Source organism: Onychomys torridus, chromosome X (genome assembly GCF_903995425.1).
Source record: "Onychomys torridus chromosome X, mOncTor1.1, whole genome shotgun sequence".
Lineage (NCBI taxonomy): Eukaryota > Metazoa > Chordata > Mammalia > Rodentia > Cricetidae > Onychomys > Onychomys torridus.
In genome coordinates, this window is record NC_050466.1 from 20,548,048 (window position 1) to 20,563,558 (window position 15,511).

Below are 15,511 nucleotides of genomic sequence, written 5' to 3' on the forward strand. Positions count from 1 at the left end.
TTCTTGGGGTTTTCAATGTCTTCTTCATTTCAGCTTGAGTCCTTCAATGTTTCTGTCTCCTGATTGAATTCTGTTCTCAAGTCCACAGAAATGACAATAGTGTAGGGAGTTTGAGTTATAATCTGGTAGACAGGAAAGAGGGTGGAGACAGCAATAGAGCCAGCATCTTCCCTAGTGTCGGTACTAGAAAGGGAGGTGACTACTGAGCACATGGTCCATTGACACCATTGGGGACATTGACAGAACCCTTCTCCTAAGCATAAGCAACTCCTGTTTGTCTCAACTACAAGAGCTGGCTCCCAGTTGCCCCTCCCTGGGAGGGCCTCACCTACATTGTATGGAAAGGTGTGATGACACAAAGTACCTCTTGCACTCTTGTGGGATGAGAGCTCACGAGCCCAGGGCTATGTGACTAGACTAATGAAGAACATAAAAAAGACTAACCCTTCTCCACAAATGGATATTTCAAAGAGTGATGTGAGATATGGCAGAAGTGAAGGCTTTGTCCTTTCACAAATTAGGCTCTCACTTATGTGCAGAAGACAAGAGAAAGCCCACTCTGAGGAAATTATTTTTCCAAGGACTTTCTCATTATCAAAGAAAACTGGATTCACCTAAACTGAACAACAAAAGGTAGTGAAAACCATTCATAACCCAAAAGCCAGGAGGAAGTTAGTTCCTAATATATTTTCTCTATACATAAAAATACCTTTCTATATACATGTATACAGACTGTAGGATTTTTTTATAGGTTCCACAGTTGTAGAAGCAGTGGCCCCAAGTGTATCCATCAGTTGTGGACTGTGGAGCCAGCATGAGGGAAAATCCAGGCACAGGAAGAATGTTTGGAGGATTAGAGGAGTGGAGAAACAGAGGAAGAAAGGGTTTCCTTACCAAAACAAATGGGACATAGTTTTGAGAGCCAATCTTATGTATCCCAAATGGCACTGAGTTTTTTATGTAGCCAAAGAAGACTTCTGCTCTTCCTGCCTCCACTGCCTAGTCACTGAGATAATAGGCATGCAGTGCTGGGGATTAAACCCAGAGTTTCATGCCTGCTAGGCAAGCACCTTAACTGCTGAACCACATCCTCAGCCCATTATTTTTACTTAACAGACATAAACACATTGTCATTCTTATTTGAGAATGTGATTTTAAATGAGTATATGATATTCTAGCATATGAATGAATGTTTCACTCAGTATTATGCTAGTGTACAGTTTTCTGATTCACAGGCAAAAGTGAATATTATCATTAAAAAATTCAGTCAGTCTGGGGGCTGGCAAGATGGCTTAGTGGGTAAAGCACTTACTGTGCAAGCTTGGTGATCTGTGTGCAACCCCTCAGAACCTACACAAGAGTGGAAAGCCAGAACCACTGCCATGAGTTGTGCTCTGACTTGTATCCATGTGCATAGTAAGAGTACACACCTACTCACACATCACACACACACAGGAATATTTTAACTTAAACAAACATTTAGTCTGATAGTTACCTTGTTTCGTTTCCATTTCTTCAGTGACTATGAAGATGGAGCATCTTCTCAAGTTGTCTATTTACAGCTTTTCTGCTGTGATTCACCTAGTTGAGTCTTTGCTCCAGTTCACTCACGGGAATGGCTGTCTTCTCTTGTTTTGTCAGTATTTGGCAGTACAGATATTCTCCTAACTCGTACACTTCAGAAAACAAACATTTTCTCTTGTTTTTGCTTTCATGTTTAGCTTTGTGTCTGATGTTACTTTAATGCTCAGAAATAATAAATTTTTATATATTGAAATGTCTTCCTTTTAACTGTAATTTTTTTCTGCTTTCAGTGTGTGTGTGTGTGTGTGTGTGTGTGTGTGTGTGTGCGCGCACGCTGGGGATTATTGCACAGCCCTGTGCATGCTCAGCAAGTGTTCTACTAGAACAGTTTCCCCAGCACTGTGTTCTTTGAGGTAATATACACAGCCAAATTTTAATAGACCAACAGTTCAATAGATAAACCACAGTACACACAAGCAAGCTGGTGTGTGTGGGGGGGGGGTAATTTACTTCAGATCAGTAGGGAAAGAGTGGAACATTGAAAATGATGGTTATCTATTAAAACAACAGGTTACAACAGGTTACTTATTTGGGGAAAATAGGTTTAGACACCTAACTTCACAACATTAAAATAAATGCAAGTATGCTTAAAGAGGTTAAAATTCTAATCTATGAAAGATCCAGAATCAAATATAGATGGATGTTTGATTCTAGCTTTACAACACATTCCAATAAACATATTATGGTATTTACTCACCAAATATGGCCTTTTTAATTATTATTTTGATATATGTGTGTGTTGTACATGTGTATGTGTGTATGGGTATGTGTACCAGCAGAGACCAGAGGAGGACCTCAAGTGTCTTCCTCTGTAAGTATCTGCTATATTCTCTTAGACAGGGTCTCTCACCTATCCTGAAGCCCAACATATGGGTCCATCTCTCTTCCACACAGTGCTGGAGTAAAAGGCATACATGATGGTGCTCCGATTTTATGTGGGTCATGAGGACTCAAACCCAGGTGCTCATCCTTACACATCAAGCCTCTAACCCTCTGAAAAAGCCTCCCTAGCTCAGATTCTTAAAAACTGACAGATAATTATACATAATAATGGGATACACTGTGACATTTCAATACATTTCACTATACATATGTAGTGATTAGTTCAGGGCAACTGATAAGTATTTCTTTGTGATGTGAACATTCACAAATCTCCCTACAGTTTTTAATGTTAAAAATGGTATTTTCCAACTATAGAACATTAGAGGTTATCCCTCCTACCCATCTTATCTCTGTACTCTGAAAGCATGCTGTCCATCCTCTTTTCCCTATACCCTTTCTGAATACTAATAGCCACGATTCCATTCCCTACTTTCTATGGAAACAGTTTTTCATATCAATGGCATATGGCATTGTCTTTCTATGCCAGAATCATTTCATATAACAAATATCCTCCAATTCTATTCACATTGCTGCAAATGACTGAAGTGCATTTTTTCCTCTATGTTAAAAGAAAAAAAAATGTGTTTTGCTTGCAAGCATGTCTGTGCACTATACATATGCCTGTTGCCTGTGGAGGTCAGAAGTGGGTGTTCAATCCCGTGGAACCGGAGTTACAAATGCTTGTAAGCTGCCATGTGGGCAGGGGGGTTTAATCTAGATCCTCTGGAAGAGCAGCCAGTGCTCTTAACTGCTGAGCCATCATCTCTCCAGTCCCAACTGCATTCTTTTGAAATTAAATAATGTTCTACTGTGTATTGTACAACACTTTCTTTATACCTTCATCTGCCAGTGGACACACAGGGAGCTTCCACATCTGGCTCTGGTGAATAGTACTGCAACTAACCTCTGGATTTGAACCCAGTAGTGGGACTTCTATATCATGTGGTAGTTCTATTTCTAGTTGTGTTCTCATACTCTTCATATTATTTTCCACAAATATATGTCCACAGCAACAGTTTTCAAACCTTTGTCAGTATTTGTTAGTTTTTGCTCTTTTAGTGGTGAATCTTGCTGTGGCTTCTTGGTATTTATCACCTATGTATTCTCTCAGCTGAAGCTTTAAAATCAAGGTATTTATTCCATTGAGCCTCATGCGTACAGCTTTCTAGTGGATTCTGAGACTATGTAACTTCACAATTCAGTCTTTTTCTAACTCAGTTTGACTATACATCTTCTGTTCCTCTCGGTTTTATCTCAGTCCCATTCACTCTCTACTCCCTCCTCCTGTGATCACAGCAGTCGGTGCTCTTAACCTCTGAGCCATCTCTCCAGCCCCAAAATTTATCATCTTTAAGGAAAAAGTTCAGCTTGATATCATTAGGCAAATATTTATTGCCTACTATATACTTGGTGGCATTCTCTTCAATCTTTTTAACTCTACACCATAGAATGTAATGTTATTTTAGAGATGGGTAAGCCAAGCCTAACTTAACTAAGTAAATTGTTCAGGGCCACATAGTTACTTTGTGGTTTAAAAGCCAAGGTTCAAAATCTGTTCTTACATATACGCTATGCTAGAAGATACAGCACTTAAAAGAAAAGAGGACATTGGACAAGCTATGGGCCTTAACACTGAAAATTCCAGCAGCTACAGATATAGACTCCTTTTGGGAATTAGAAGTGGCACAATAATGAATATGTTGTTCCCTTAGCCATCTGGGAAATGGAAATTAAAACTACATTGAGATTCCATCTCACCCCAGACAGAATCTACCAGCAAGAAAACTGATAAATGCTGGAGATGGTGGGAGAAAAGAAAACTCCTTATACATTGCTGGCAGGGGTGTAAACTGGTGTAGCCAGTACACAAATTGGTGTGTAGGGCCATCAAAAAACTAAAAATGCAACTACCATATGATTTGGCCATAACACTCCCAAATACATACATACATACATACATACATACATACATACATACATACATACACATATATATATATATATATATATATATATATATATATATTCAAAGGACTGTTCAGAGGCACTTACACATCCATGTATATTGCTGTACTCTTCCTAATAGCTAAGAAATAGAATCAGATCAATGAATAAGAAAAACATAGGCAGTTACATGCAATGGATTTTTATGCTGCCTTAAAACAATGAAATCATAGGGCTGGAGAGAAGGTGGAACATTAAGAGTACCTGCTGTTCTTCTAGAGGACCTGAGCTCACAACCACCTGGAACTTCAGCTCCCAGGAATCTAACACCATCTTCTGGCCTCTGTAGACACCTGCACTCATTTGCATATACACAACACACAAGTGCACACATATACATACTGTGGTGATATTTTATTTGTGCTTTGATAAATAAAGTTTGCCTGGAGATCAAGGGGAAAAGGCCAGCCATTTTAAGTAAACAAAATCAGACAGCACACGCCCTTAATTTGATCACTTAGCAGACAGAGTCTCTGCGTGGTCAAGTCCATACTCAGGAACAGAGCCAAGCGTGGTGCAACACAAACGCCTTTAATCCTAGTACCAACCATAGAGACCTAGAGGTCTGTACAGATGGAAAGTGACAGAACTGCACAGGAAGAGGAAGTGAGGTAGCTGGCCTAAGAGAACCAATGAGAGGGCAGAAAGCAAGGAAATAAAGGCGAGGGTAAGACAGGAAGTAGCTTGCATTTGGAAGCTGCAGAGTTGGTGAGGTAAGGTTGATTGGTGGCTTTCCTTATTGCCCTAATCTAAGGCTTTTACCCCTATATTTGGCTCCGTGTTTTTTATTTAATAAGACCATTTAGAAATTCATCTACTACAAATAAAAATAAAACTTTAAAAAAAAGAGAATCATAACATTTACTGGAAAATAAGTGGAACTAGAAATGACATTAAGTGACATAACAGACAATTATCACACACATATAAAAGCAGATTCTCATGTGGATCCTAGTAAAAATACACCTTTTTTACTTTATGTTTGTGTTTTGTGGGTATGGTTATTGATTATGAAATAGAAAGGCGACCATAAGAGCCAATCCCCTAGGACAAGAGTTACAGATGGTTTTGAGCTACCATATGGGTACTAGCATTTGAACCCAAGTCCTCTGCAAGAGCAGAAGGTGCTCTTATCTGCTGAGCCATCTCTCCAGCTCCCACATTCAATTGTTAAAAAATTAAGAGGGTCAATGAGATGGCTCAGTGGGTGAGCACAATGGGCACCAAGCCTGATAACCTGAATTTGATCCTTGAGATTCATATCATGGAGGGAGAACCGACTCCCACAAGTGGTCCTCTGACCTCTGCACATAAGTGCATGCATGTACACCAACTAGAAATGTAATTAAAAGTTTCAAGAAAGAGAGAACTGGTATGTTGTCCTATAGAAGGCTATAATGAAAGAGTGTATAAGAGTCCTGGCTTTATCTGCTTCCATGCTTTTCATTACTAGTTAATGATTAATGGCAGATGATATAATCATGTACAGCACTCTCCATGGTGCCTGGAAAATTCCAAAATCCTTTTTTATTCCAATTTTTAACATCTTTGAAATCAGCAGGCCTCTTATATTATAATTGGAAATATTGATCTTACAATTGATAGATCTTAGACTTGATGGAATAAGGCATTTGGTGCTTAATAAATGTTTAGCTGTTGTATGAGATGATTGTTCATTCATTCAATAAGGTTTTTTTCTCCTGCACAAATCATATGCCAGGCAGTGTTTTAGGTACTGAGACAGAATAAAAGATTCACCACCAACTCCTTTTCTCACTAAATTCATCTTCTAGAAGGAAATAGACTTGAAACATACATTAACAAGTAAGGGACACAGCATATATTATGGAGATAAGTAACACAAGGTAAGGAGAATGGAAAGTCATGGGAACGCTGTTATCTGTGTGTGTGTGTGTGTGTGTGTGTGTGTGTGTGTGTGTACGTGTGCACGCGAGCGCTCACGCAGCACATGTTAATGAATGTGCACATGCAAAGGCCCTGGTCTATGTGTTATTTCTTTGAAACAGGATTTCTACAAAATATTTTTAGCATATTCCCCTCCCCCAACTCCTCCGTCTCCCTACCCACTCAACTTCATGTTTTCTCTGTCCCTCCCTACCTCAAACAAAAAAACAGTAAGAAAAAAAATTCAAAACAAAACACACACACACACACACACACACACACACACACACACACACACACACACACACAAATCAAACAACAGTAACTAATAACAACAACAACAAAAACCATGGAGTTTCTTACCGACCTGAAGTTTGCCATTTCAACTCATCTGGCTGGCCAGCAAGCTCTTCTACCATCTGCTCCTGGAGATATGAGTATGCATGGCCATACCCAGCTAGGGCTTCAAATTCAGGTCCTTAAGCTTACAGAGCAAGTACTCTTAGCCAATGAGCCATCTCTTCAGCCCTGGAGTGTCATTTTCAACAGGCTGGGCAGGTAATGCTTCACTGACAAGATGACAGTTTCAAAATACTTGACTGGGGTGACAGGGTGAGCTATGAGAGCTAGGGAACAAGCTTTCCAGGTAGAAGGCATAGAAAGTGCAAGGGCCTTGAGATGAGCACACCCTGGGGTTTTAGGAGGGTCAACATGGCTAAAGAGGAATACAGGAATGTACTAGACAAAGTAGGCTACAGATTGTGGCTAGAAATTTAAATATGAAGGGAAGACTCTCAAAACTTTCAAAACTGCTCTAGATTTGGGAGTAGGAGCTGTGTTATCAGGGCTCAAACTGCCAAATGTCATAGCTACAGTGCACTTAAAGCCAAGGGATGACTCGGGGACAGGAGTGACATCAATTTAAGGAAAGCGAGGACAGAGAGAGTGCCATTTAGTTTCTTAAACACACTAATGCACAGCCAAAATGATTCATGATGCAGAAGAATTTAAGGGCAGAATGATAATGATACGTGATCAGAATAACTGAATGAGGCTAGCTTGGGGGAAAATGACATCCAGAGCTTAACATCAGTAAAATGACACACTGTAAACTGGCACTGAACTTTCAAAATGCATGCTGCCACAACATTCATTCACCATTCAAAACTCAAGACTAGTGAACATTCATGGTAGAGCACAAAAGTAGGGTTTCTCTAAGTAATATAAGGCAAATGCTTTATAAGCCTACTGGTTCTTAGAAGGGCTGGATGTATAATGCTAAATGCCATTGTCTATGTGGACAAAGCTGAGCTTAGATGTCAGCGTGGCCACTAACTTCAATGCTTCAGTGATCTCACCTCTGTAAATTGGGAATGATAATATACAACCTCAGAATTACTGTCCTGAATGAAACAATGTGTGTTAAGAGCTTAGCATGGGAGTTGCTCAGTTAAACTAGAGTTGCTACCAGGTGTGGTGCACACCTTTAATATCAGCACCTGAGAGGCAGGAAGATCTTTGTGAAGTTCAAAGTTGGCTAAGGCTACATAGTGAGACCCTGTCTCAAGGGAAAAAGAGGAGAGAGAGGGAGAGAAAGGGAGGAAAGGAAGGCAAGAAAGGAAAGAAGGAGGGAGAAGAAAACTAGAGCTGCTTTATTATTTAAAATGCATTGTTGTTCACTGTACATACCTCTTGAAACAAAGCAATCCAGATTTACAGTGCCTCCAAAAGACAGAAACAGTAAAAGTAGTGGAAAAGAGGAAATGCTTCCCCAGGGTTCTAAAGACAGTACTAGCTTTCAAGGACTAGACATTATGAACTTAAAGGGTGACCCTTCAAGTTGACTCAGAGGCATAGAATCCCTTACAAACAATACACATACTCCTCTTGCTAGCTGTAATCTTGTTTTTCTCTCCTTTTTTTTAAATTATACTTGTGTTTTAATTTTACACATCAACCATGTGTTCCCCTGTCCTCCCCCCTCCCGCCCCTACCATCCATTCCCATCTCCTCCAGGGCCAAGACTCCCCTGGGGATTCATTTAAACCTGGTGGGTTCAGAACAGGCAGGTCCAGTCCCCTCCTTCCAGGCTGAGCAAAGTGTCCCTGTATATGCCCAAGGTTCCAAACAGCCAGCTCATGCACTAAAGACAGGTCCCAGTCCTACTGTCTGGGTGCCTCCCAAACAGTTCAAGCTATTCAATTGTCCCCCTTATCTAGAGGGCCTGATCCAGTTGGGGGCTCCACAGCTTTTGGTTCATAGTTCATGTATTTCCATTCGTTTGGCTATTTGTCCCTGTGCTTTTCCAATCTTGGTCTCAACAATTCACACTCTTGCAGTCCCTCCTCTTTCTCGACAATTGGACTCCTGGAGCTCCACCTGGGGCCTGGCTGAGGATCTCTGCATCCACTTCCTTCAGTTATTGGATGAGAGTTCCAGCACAACTGTTGGGGTGTTTGGCCATCTGATCACCAGACTAGATCAGATCAGGCTTTCTCTCGACCATTGCCAGCAGTCTAGAAAGGATGTATCATTGTGGATTTCTGGGGACCTCTCCAGCACTCTGTCTATTCCTGTTCTCGTGTGGTCATCATTTATTCCTCGTTCTCCCTTTCTGTTCTTGATCCAGCTGGGATCTCCTGATCCCCTAAGCTTTCTTTCCCTCGAACCTTGCCCTTCATTACTCCCACTGTTGTCCAGGTTGTTCATGTAGATCTCATCCATTTCAGGCAAATGGATGGATCTAGAAAAAAATCATCCTGAGTGAGGTAACCCAGACTCAGAAAGACGAACATGGTAAGTACTCACTAATAGTAGGATACTAGATGTAAAACAAAGATGACTAGACTGCTACACAACTCCAGGGAGGCTACCTAGAAAACAGGACCCTAGGAAAGACACAGGGATCGCCCAATGACAGAGAAATGGATGTTTTTGTTATTTTGACACAGGTTTCTCTGTGTAGTTTTGGTACTTATCCTGGATCTCACTTTGTAGACCAAGCTGAATTCAAACTCACATAGCTCCACCTAGCTCTGCCTCCTGAGTGCTAGGATTAAAGGTGTGCACCACCACAGCCTGGCTTCTAGCTGTAATCTTTTTTTTTTTTTTTTTTTTTTTTGTATGTGGAGCTGAGGATCAAACCCAGGGCCTTGCACTTGCTAGGCAAGCGCTCTATCGCTGAGCTAAATCCCCAACCCCTAGCTGTAATCTTAAAGGTACTGAATTGTGAAATACATTCAGTAAAGGAGCTGAAACAAAAAATATTCTGTAGAAATCCCCTACTTCCCTGACCTATCCCACCAAATACTGTGTAGAGTCATTTTCCCAATTAAAGTTGTTAAAGCTGTGCATGAAAGTGCTGTTTATAACATCAATACCCAGGAGGTAGAAGCAGGAGGCTCAGGAGGCGTTCAAAGCCCCGTTATGTGAGATCATATCTCAGAGGGGAAAAGGGGGAGACAGAGGCATGGTAATCTGAGTTCGAGGCCAACCTGGTCTACAAAACAAGTTCCAGGATAGCTAGGGGTATGACACAGAGAAACCCTGTGTAGAAAAAACAAAAAAAAAAAGCAGGATGGGGAAGGTTGCATAAAACATGTAGCAGTCAGTCACAAAATGAAATGCAAACATTTAAGAACAATTGTGAGTCAGTGCTAAATTCCTCTCCCACCAAAATATCCGAAGTTATGTAAACAGAAAGGAGTAGTTATTATTTAACCTAGCCATCTAACAAATGAGTAGGCAGAGGGGTTACAAGGAATTCAGGGAATCTTTCAGCTCCTCTCCTGCCCCTGTTGGAAAGCATCTATTGATCAGAATGAACTTCAGTAATGAGTATAGGTCATTGGTGCTCACAAACATGTAAATACATTTATAAAGAAGTTAGAGTTGTTGGTGTATACATTTTGGTTTAGGTATTCTTGGCATCTTCATGTCTATGTAGGCCCTCATATTGAGTTATCTATTAAAAAGGTTCTGGTCTCTTCCTTACAATGGGACTTGGTCAAGTTGCAGACCTTTGAGATCATGATTCCTGATGACACGTCAAAAGAACAGGATCTAAAGATACAAATCAATCTGAACTCTTTAGGTTGTGCACACAGAATAAAAATGAAGTTATCCATGGTGGCATGGAATGTATCACCTTTATTAGATTTAATGTATCAATCCAAAATCACACATAGGAGATCAAATGAATACCACAACATACTTTATTTGTCCCCGATTCATTAGTTCCTTAAATGAATAAATCCAAAACTTGAAAGAGCAGCAAGCATCAGTTCTCACAAAGAGGCTTAGGTGGAAAATGATTCACCATTCATGAGTTCAAAGTCTTAGTCTGATCCACTGTTGTACTGGTATAAAATGAACTCACAGAGAGAAGCTAATTGAACACTCAACTCAGTTCATAGACTTTGAACTTCCTATATTTGATTGGAGTTGAAGCAATGTTTTTAACCTTCTATTATTATTTTATATTTTACTGCTCAGAGAATAAAAGATATGTCTGCTGTTAATTATCTAAGATAAAGCTATGACACCTAATGAAGAATTAGTAACATTAGTTTCCTGCTCAAAAGTAGAAAGGTTTTAAATAAACCCATACTTTTGGAAGCTACCTGAATATTCAAGTCATATACTTAGCAAGCCAAAAAGTCCATTTAATTAATCAGGCTTCTAGAGAATCATCCAAAATATGTATTAAAATAAAGCCACTATTCTTTATTGTACCAAGTGACTTTTACTAAATAACAAATAAGCAGAAGCCTTGGAGGACATCTTAAAAGCCATTCTACATATATTAGAGCAAATGGAGCACTTGACTCTGCTAAAGGAAACAGGACTGAATAATCCGGCTTTCTACCCAGTTGGAAGTCTCTGCTTTTGAGGTGGACATAGAGATAAGATAACAGGAAAGCAAACTGACAAACTTGCTTTCTTTTTAACAAAATTCCATAACCACAGTTAATGGCAAAATATCCTGGCATCAATTCTTAACAGCAGCATAGTGGTGAGCAGCCGCACTGTGCTTAGAGGTAGATTGGGACTTGATCCTGGGATCTGCCACCAAACTAACATCACTGAGACTTAAGATCAATATTTTAGGCTTAACCAAAATTTCTGAAGCAGATCTTTGGATTCTTCTGTTTTTAGTAGAGAAAATAGCTTGAGGAAATGAACATCTGCCCCATGATAATATCAGGTGTGCAAAGCTGACATTTGGGACCTAAACATGAACAGGATTAAACTTCAAGAAACTCAGCAGCTGAAGAATCCAGCAAACATAAGGATGAGTAGTCTCTATTACCCTACTCCAGAAGCCAGAGCCATTAGCAGCCCCTACAGGGATATACGTCTATCAAATAAATTTCTAAAATCATCCCAGCCGAGCTTTGGTTAGGCGGCCACCTGATGGATGGCACATTAGGGCCCACTAGATTCCACAGTTAGCACGTGCTACTGTGAGAGGAAGAAGTCAATGCATTAGAAATATCAATTTGAGCTCACTGAGGCACAAAAAGTATACAGCAGGGGTTTTCTTTTGTTACACAGGATGAATTAACTTTCTAAACAAGTTAAAAGCTGGGAAACAGTTCTAAATCACAGCCTTAAAAAACACATAGCCCATTCTAAATCAACCCTTTGCAAAATGCTGACAGTGTTGCTTTATCTTGTGGTGTAAATAAATATAATCAATACGTTCCAAACTGCAGAAGCCTCCACACCCCGCCCCCCCAAAAAAAAGAAAAGAAAAATCCTTGTTAGAATATAGTAGCTCTCATGGTAATGGAAAAACAGGCAGAGTTTTCTGTTGAGTGCATTTTTGTCTACAAAAGTTATCTTTGCAGTTATAAGGGTAGAATTCAGGACTTCACATAAACATGCAGTACCACTTGGGATATACTCCATCCCCCTTTTTCAAGTAAAAGAATTACACATATTTAAATAATTCTCTTTAGAAGGTGAAGATACTCATTCTTATTTTGAGCCAAATTTTAGGTTTATCATCAAAGATGAATTAAGTTTTAAACCTTATTTGGGGAAGCAAGTTAAATTCTCTATCATCTTTGATTTTGCAAATAACATCAAAGTAGCAAAATACAACTAACTGAAACATATAAAATTATACTTCAGTAGAAATGCTTTCAAAATTGGATTCAGAATCTTAAAATTATTTACTTTAAAGAGGCATAGTCTGAAGTGTAAGCTTTCTTTCAATTACATCTTAACAAATGGAGAAGAAAATGAAGGGGGGAGAAGACTGGTCCTAATACATTTTTGAAGTATTACTCATGCCCAAGCCAGCTTGCAACTCACTGAAGTCAGTCTGTGACTCTCAATTGCACAGCAATTCTTGGCTTTTAGCCAATGGAAGCACTAGACTGATTTGATTATACAGACTGATAACCAGTACGACTTTTCCTTCTTCCAATCATGTAAGATATAAACACAGCAATTATAAGGAAACCCAAGGCCACACCCACTGCAACAGGAATAAGAAAGTTGAGGTCAGAGTCAGCAGCACATTCTTCAGCTGTTAGAAAAGAACAGACAGACAGCAAAGAAGGGAAATTAGTAAAGAATGCAATGAGATAGAAGCATTTTGAGAGTGTAGACACATGCTAACCTTTGTAGAGCATTACCCTTCTTTTCTCAGTAACCACCCAAACATTTCTTCCATAGCTACAGGCCATTGTTTCTTAACAGTTCGTGTAAAATTACCAAATTTCTCAGTACAAAAAGGGAAAATGGGAACGGGTTCAAATTCAGAATTAGGCTTATAAAATATAGTTATATTATTAGTGTATACAATTTTAGAGTTGCCCAACAGCATTAGGGAAACTGCCTCCAAGTCTCCCCATTTCCTTCTCCCTTGCCACATCTAGCCTTAAAGTGTTTAAGTGGGAATGTGGACGTAGCTCAGTGCTAGAGTGCTCGCCTAGCATGCCTAAGGCTCCTGGGTTCCATAACGAGCACATTTGGAAAAAATAATTCTGTACAAGTAAGAGATAGGATCAGGATAATGTGCTATATAGTTCTTTTAAAGATTAATTTATTTGTATTTTATCTATGTGGGTGTTTTGCATGTATGTCTTTATACATGTGTTCAGTGCCCTGGAGGCCCGAAACAAAGTTACAGGTGGGTGATTGCTGGCATGTGGGTGCTGGGAACCAAACCCAGATCCTCTGCAAGACCAACAAATATTCCAGTATCATTGTTTTAACATAAGCATTAGGCAGCTCACAGGTTACATGTAATTCTTTTTAGCTAACTGATGGCCTTGCTGAAAAAAGAGCAGAATCTAAGGCATACAAGTCCATCCCATTGACTCACCAGACTACAGCGTGAGCAATGTGGACTCTAAAGTCTGACTTAAGACATAACTGAATTGGAAATCAGACTCTTTGCAGTACTACCTAATTAAGGCCTTTGTCAAGTTATTTAAGCTGGGTCTCACTTCCTTCAACTATTAAAAGGGAATACTGACACCTACATCATAATGTCCTTCAGGATTAAATACATTTTTATAGTATCTGACCCACAGCAAGTGATCCATAATTACTCACTCCCTTCCCTTTTCCTCCTATACTTATGATCAAGAGGCTTGAGTTTTGACAGCACAGAAATCCTAACAGGTGTGTCTTAGTAGATGACTGTGAAGGCCTGTATTCATTACTTCAAAATTAATGAAGCAAAACAAAGGACAACTCAAAGTGCCTACCTTTGGTCTCAAAAGTTCAAGCTTAAATCTGTCATCATTTTACTATTGAGCAACTTAATTTTATTCAGATTTTAATCCAAATACTAGCAGGTTCGTTGCTACCACACATGGAACATCTGTGAAGTCATATCCCCTTCCATACAATTCTAGACTTAAAAGTAAATAATCTCTAAGGTCTTTTCAGTACAAGGCTAAAGCAATGAATAAATTATACTGTTTTGTGTGATCTGTGATCCATCAAGAGCCTGCATATACCCTCTGAGATTTCCTCTTCTTACACTTTTATCATTCACACAAACTGTCATACTTCTGAAAACATAATGTGAATTTCAGTAACTACAATTAGCCTTTTTTTTGTGGAGGGTACTGTTTTACTGAAAGCTCCCTAACAGACACTGACAGCTGGGTACCTAAACACATTCGTACTGTTCATTAGTAAGTGACAGAAACTCTGAACAAGCCAATATACACATTAGAATGAATTAATGATCATTTCAGTATGAACACGGTCTCATCTGTTAAATCTTTGGATTTATTTATATATTCCATCATCAGCACCTCACTTTTACCATGAAAATGTTTCAATCTGTACTAGCTGTCTAGCTCATTTTAATGCCTCTCAACACGGTGCCCCACAGCGGCTATCTTGGAGAAGCAAGAGCAAAGCTGCTGCGCTTCATTGCCTCCCTTCTGAGATTGCTGTTAGCTTACATTTCATAAGTACCAGTCTGATGACAACACTAAATAGATTTGAATGCTCCAGAGATCAACAAGATGAGGTAGAGAAACACAACACAATCTGTCCTAATTAGTTCATAGAATTTTCTATCTTTTAGTGTTAATCAGGCATCCAAGGAGGAGGAAAGCAAGGCAAGTGGTTAATGTTTGACTCTTTGCAGTCTATATTGCTGAAAAATAAACATTTTCTGAAAAGCCCAGGTTGGGCATGGTAACACATGCCTGTGATCTTTGAATCTGGCAAGCCAACCCAAGTGGATCTCTGTGAGTTTGAAGCCAGCCTGGACTACATAGCAAGTACCAGATCAGCCAAGGCTATAGAAACGCTTGAGTCATAAAACATCCCCCCACAAAAAAAAAAATCCTTCTAATTAAGAAGCCAGTTTGAGTTCTGTGATAGCGTCCTTGGTCTGTTTTTAATCTAGGGGAAAATCACAAAGTTTGGGAATCAAATTTCATACTTCACTTGAAGTCGAAGGTAACAGTGAAAGTCATAATCTTAAAAAGATGTCATACTCTGGTTTCTTTTTAGGTCTTATAAAAATGCAGATGGCCCTAGAACTATCTCTACTTCATACCCCTGAAAACCAAGTCTTAGCATATCTGATGGGCATTTTAAGCCTTGAACTATATGCAAAAGCATAGCAATAATGAGTTTAAATCAGGACAGC

At 39.4% G+C, this 15,511-nt stretch overlaps 1 protein-coding gene across 1 annotated transcript in view; it reads right to left on the bottom strand.

The window, feature by feature from the left end:
• Positions 1 to 10,499: 10,499 nt before the first annotated feature.
• Lamp2 (lysosomal associated membrane protein 2) overlaps positions 10,500 to 15,511 on the bottom strand; it is a 49,717-nt gene continuing 44,705 nt past the window's right edge. The window contains exon 9 of the mRNA XM_036174028.1: positions 10,500 to 12,913. Coding sequence (XP_036029921.1) covers positions 12,771 to 12,913 — 143 coding nt within the window. The 3' untranslated portion in view covers positions 10,500 to 12,770. The remainder of the gene's footprint in view (positions 12,914 to 15,511) is intronic.